At 40.9% G+C, this 5,423-nt stretch overlaps 1 protein-coding gene across 1 annotated transcript in view; it reads left to right on the top strand.

Annotated features, from left to right (window-relative positions):
• Positions 1–17: 17 nt before the first annotated feature.
• The window catches only part of PMPCA (peptidase, mitochondrial processing subunit alpha), a 14,873-nt gene continuing 9,467 nt past the window's right edge, over positions 18–5,423 (top strand). The window contains exons 1-4 of the mRNA XM_053695569.1: positions 18–150; positions 2,175–2,383; positions 4,011–4,090; positions 4,742–4,824. Coding sequence (XP_053551544.1) covers positions 104–150; positions 2,175–2,383; positions 4,011–4,090; positions 4,742–4,824 — 419 coding nt within the window. The 5' untranslated portion in view covers positions 18–103. The remainder of the gene's footprint in view (positions 151–2,174; positions 2,384–4,010; positions 4,091–4,741; positions 4,825–5,423) is intronic.

Raw genomic sequence — 5,423 nt, 5'->3', positions numbered from 1 at the left:
AGTTTCAGCACGGGAAGTGACGTGATTCTTGCTGTCGTCGGGACCGGAAGCAGGAAGTGTGAGTTCTAACTGTGTGCTGCAGGAGGTCAGGATAGGAGGCACGATGGCGGCGAACTTGGCGAAGACCCGAGCATGGGGCGGAATACGGAGGTATGCTGTAGGGAGAGGCGATTTAGAGCTGTGCACTCGTATTTTCCTCCACATATTTTGTCAATGGTGCAGTCGTCACGTGACGTGTGTTTAACCCTGTACTTGCTATTGGTGGGGGGTAATACATTGAACAAACTTATTGATAGGAAGGTCAGTTCTGCTGCTTTGATGGAGTGCTAGTGTACATTGCGGGAATGGGAGGATTATGAATTCACTATATTGCACCATATCGAGAGGTGCTCTGGGGAGGAGGCACAATCTTTTTGTTATGTCATAGTGTGCAAGAATAGGGGACACAAGCCCCTGGTATGCGATAGGAGGGGGCACATGCTTATTATGTCCTGGTGAGCAATAGGTAGGAGGAAGTATATACTGATGCCCGAGAGAGCATAAGATAATGATACCCCACCGGTTGTCCACTTAAGCAGCAGGTAGGGGCAAAGCTTTAGATTCCCTGGTGAGCAGGTGAAGGGGCACAAGCTTCTGATCCCTGGTTAGCAGCCGGAGGGGGCACATGCTTCTTATGCCCCGGTTGGCAGACGGAGGGGGCGCCTGCTTCTTATGCCCCGGTTGGCAGCCGGAGGGGGCGCCTGCTTCTTATGCCCCGGTTGGCAGCCGGAGGGGGCGCCTGCTTCTTATGCCCCGGTTGGCAGCCGGAGGGGGCGCCTGCTTCTTATGCCCCGGTTGGCAGCCGGAGGGGGCGCCTGCTTCTTATGCCCCGGTTGGCAGCCGGAGGGGGCGCCTGCTTCTTATGCCCCGGTTGGCAGCCGGAGGGGGCACATGCTTCTTATGCCCCGGTTGGCAGCCGGAGGGGGCGCCTGCTTCTTATGCCCCGGTTGGCAGCCGGAGGGGGCGCCTGCTTCTTATGCCCCGGTTGGCAGCCGGAGGGGGCGCCTGCTTCTTATGCCCCGGTTGGCAGCCGGAGGGGGCGCCTGCTTCTTATGCCCCGGTTGGCAGCCGGAGGAGGCGCCTGCTTCTTATGCCCCGGTTGGCAGCCGGAGGGGGCGCCTGCTTCTTATGCCCCGGTTGGCAGCCGGAGGGGGCGCCTGCTTCTTATGCCCCGGTTGGCAGCCGGAGGGGGCACCTGCTTCTGATGCCCCGGTTGGCAGCCGGAGGGGGCACCTGCTTCTGATGTCCTGATGAGCAGGCAGAGGGGGCACCTGCTTCTGATGTCCTGATGAGCAGGCAGAGGGGGCAATGGTTTTCTCCATTCTTCTGAGAAAGGTGTTCGTGTCTTCCTGTCCTGGTGAGTGAGCTTAGGACCTTGTAGCCTGGCAAGGAGGTTGCATGTCCTCTGCTGACCTGTAGTACTATCACTGCCTTCCACATATGTCCTCATGCCTCTGGCAGTAAGAGGATGCGCTTGTATTTTATGTTGCAAACATCCCTGGCTAACTCTATGTTTTCAGCAAATACAGATATACACATCCAACTCTTTCTGAACCTCTGGTAATAGCTCATAACTGAAAACAATGTTGGCTTTTTACCAGCATTACTTTAAAATCACTTACTGCAGACTCTCAGAATTATATTTCTGCAAATTTTATTCTTAGTTCCTTGTTTTGGAGTTATTTTGTATATTATGTAAAATTGTCCTCTAGTTTACAAAATGTATGCAATTGTAGTATCTCAATCTTTTGTCTGTTTCCTAAGTTTTATAAAAATGTGTCAAACAATATGATACTGATACATCCTCCGAACCTCAGCTTAGGAGCCAATGAAGATGGCAGCTGTATAACCACAACCTTCAATATACATTAAATATTTTCTGTTGATGCAATTGTCCGTAAAAAGCCTTTAACTATATATTATCTATTAGGGAAATAAAGTAAAATGTAATTTTAAATCATGGTTAAAATATGGAAACGAGAAATACTACAATATTTTTATTTTATTAGGAGAGGAGGTGGTGCCTCCTAGATTTTGAACTAATTTGTCAAGCCCTGCATTAAACCTTCTGTACATGCATATAGCTACATTCTTGGATGTTACATGGAACAAACCCCATCATGTGTTTCTTTCAGGTATGGTCTTTCAAAATACAGGAGTTACAGTAGTGGCGGCAGCAGTGCATACCACAATATCCCTCTTACCAACCCCTTGCCAGGAGTGCCAAAACCGCTCTTTGCAAGTGTTGATGGACAAGAAAAATTTGAAACTAAGGTTACTACTCTGGAGAATGGTTTGCGTGTGGCATCACAAAATAAATTTGGACAGTTCTGTACAGTTGGAAGTGAGTATTTGTTTCTAGTGCTATAATAAAAAGAATGATGGTTTGAAAATTAAGTAATCTACTTACTAAAAAAAGTGTTTATAAAGCTATTACACAAATAGGGCTTTGAAGTCCAGACAAATGCATATAAAAAATCCTTTTATAAATACTTGTCAGATGCAATTCGGAATAGATTTCCTGCTGAGGTAGTAATGACAAATATTGTAATAGAATGCATGGGATTTCATTAAAGGGGCATGGAACTGCAAAACGTTCTTTCATTTAATCTCATGCACAGCCTGCCTGTATCAGTCAGCATATCTGCATTCTCCAGCTTTGTTTCTCTGCTCCTGGGGCCAGTATTGGAGGACACAGACAGTGTGATTTGTGTGTATGTAGCATGCATGCGCTTACAGAGCAACCAGTACGTTCAAATCCTCCAAGATTGGCTCAAGCGGGTGTAGAAAGCAATATGATCTTGGAGTTAAATACATGTAAAAGGAGGGTTTTTTTTTTTTAAATTTAAAAACAAACAAACTGTATGTCGCAAAATTGCCATATACACTATGTTGGCACCAGTCAGCCCTAGTTATGCAATGGCTTTTGTATCCCCTTAAATTAACACTGAACGTCTAAAGTAAACATGATCAGAATGGTTTGAATAATCACTGAGTTTGCAAACATAAGGCAACATGCTGCCTGGTGATCATTTACAAGGAATGCACAGCGGCCGTGACTCATGTCTGATGTATTTAGGATGGAAAATTTAAAATAAAATGGAGGTTTTGTAGAAAGAGGCAATGAGAGTGGAATTCAAGGCCATTTGTCTGAGATATGAGGTCTGATGTGAGTATGGGGGCTTCAGGCTCAGCGCTCTGATCTGAAATGTGCTTATCATTATTATAATTATCATTAATAATGATCAAACTTGGTTGTAAAAACGAGTCTGTAACATCAGGCTATGTTATAGAATTACCTTTAGGACACAAGTTCTAAACGTTTGGCAGCTCCTGGTGTAGCATATAACTTTTTATAGTGTGTATATTTTTTTGATACAGTTAAAGGGACATAGAACACAATTTTATTTGTTTAATTATTCAGACAGAGCATACAATTTTAATCATCATTCCAGTTTATTTCTGTTATAAAATTTGCTTAATTTTCTTGGTATCTTTTGTTGAAGGAGCAGCAATGCATTACTGGAAGCTAGCTGAGCAACGACAATAGGTATATATGTGCAGCCACCAATCAGCAGCAGCTAGCTCTCAGTAGTTCATTGGTGCTCCTGAATCTACCTAGATATGCTATTCAACAAAGGATTCCAACAAAATTAAGCAAATTAGATAATAGATGAAAACCCTAAATGAGGAATAAGAAGGCGCCTTCTTATTCCTCATTTAGGGTTTTCATCTGACACTTTGACTTTGGGAGAGCTGCCTACGATTTGACTGACGTCTCTGAACATTTTATTTCCGTTTATCTAGATCCATAGCGCATCTCCATAGGGAGTCAATACCCTATTTTTTCTAAATTAGATAATAGAGCACAACTTTTCAATGGAATTCTATCTGAATCCTGAAAGTTTAATTCTGACTTGACTGTCTCTTTAAATCCAAGGAAAGTGTATGTTCTGTTATTTGTTTTACAGTTCTGATCAACTCTGGAGCAAGACATGAAACAAAATATCTTAGTGGCATTTCCCATTTTTTGGAAAAACTGGCCTTTTCAGTAAGTGGTATCACATGTGCATGACTGATCACAAATCTAGGGAGCAGAAATAATCAAATAGAAGTTTTATGTAAAATGCCATTACTAAATAATAACCAGAGGATATTACATACATCTTATGCAGATAGAAGTCTAGCATGTGAAATACTCATGAATACTTGTGCACACTCATACGACTTTTATACCGTGTTCTCCACAGAAAAGGTTGCAAGCCTGGTGACAATGTAATACATCTAAATATTACAACATATTTCTGTTATTTCTAAATGTTACATAAGTTATCCAAAGCACAAATGAATTGCATAATTTAACATAAATTGATTTAATAAAAATCTGTGCAACAAACATTTAAAAAAATAAATATATATATATATAAGCAAATTTAAGCTTAATTGGTCATTAAAATCAGCCATGTGGTGTGCCCATTAAAGCGTTCCTAAATAAATGTATAATATATAGTTATAATATATATATATATATTTCCATATAATATTTCTACTTTATAAAATATCCGAGCATGCATGAGTTTATTGTATGAATAAAGAAAAGCTGTCTTTTTTTTTTTTTTTTTTTTTTATTATTATTTATTAAAAAAAATTTGCTCAAAATGTACATTTTTTTTTTTATTTTTTTTTATTTTTTTTCCGCCAGTCTACTGCTCAGTTTGGCAGTAAGGATGAAATTCTTCTGACATTGGAAAAACATGGGGGTATCTGTGACTGTCAGACATCCAGGTAGGTCATGTTCAGCACGGTATATACCTTTAAAAACAGACCAGCTGTCTGTATAGCAGTTAGCTATGATGTATATTTTATTAAAAATAATATCTCTAGGAACAGCTATGAATTATTGTATTTCTCTTTATAAAACTTGTAATTTCCCTAGAAACAATTTTTTTACCTTGTTGTATAAAAAACATTTTAAAATGTTACTTTTTTGTGAAATGTGATATTACTGTACAGTGAAAGAAATATGTTTTTATGCTTGTGAGTCAGATCACTGCCCAGCAATAGAGCATGTTTTTTTTTCTGCTTATCAGGCAATGAGCAAGCTGTCCTTTAACTTCGTTGATCCCATCAACAATATTTGTAATGAATAATTTAAATAAGGGGCACTATCCATTAAAATAAGGGTAGTTAAACATTGCGCCGTTCCTTCACCTTTTAACTTATGCTCTATTTGTGTCAACGGTGAAGAATCCGTGTCTATCCAAGCGTTGCGTGCCCCCTTTGGCACATACAAAACAGGGGGCATTAATGTTCATGAGCTGGATGCCAAAGGGGGCACACAACGATTGGATAGACTCGGATTCGTCATCGAAGACACAAATAGA

Source organism: Bombina bombina, chromosome 12 (genome assembly GCF_027579735.1).
Source record: "Bombina bombina isolate aBomBom1 chromosome 12, aBomBom1.pri, whole genome shotgun sequence".
NCBI classification, from domain to species: domain Eukaryota; kingdom Metazoa; phylum Chordata; class Amphibia; order Anura; family Bombinatoridae; genus Bombina; species Bombina bombina.
This window is presented reverse-complemented; position numbering and strand designations above follow the sequence as displayed.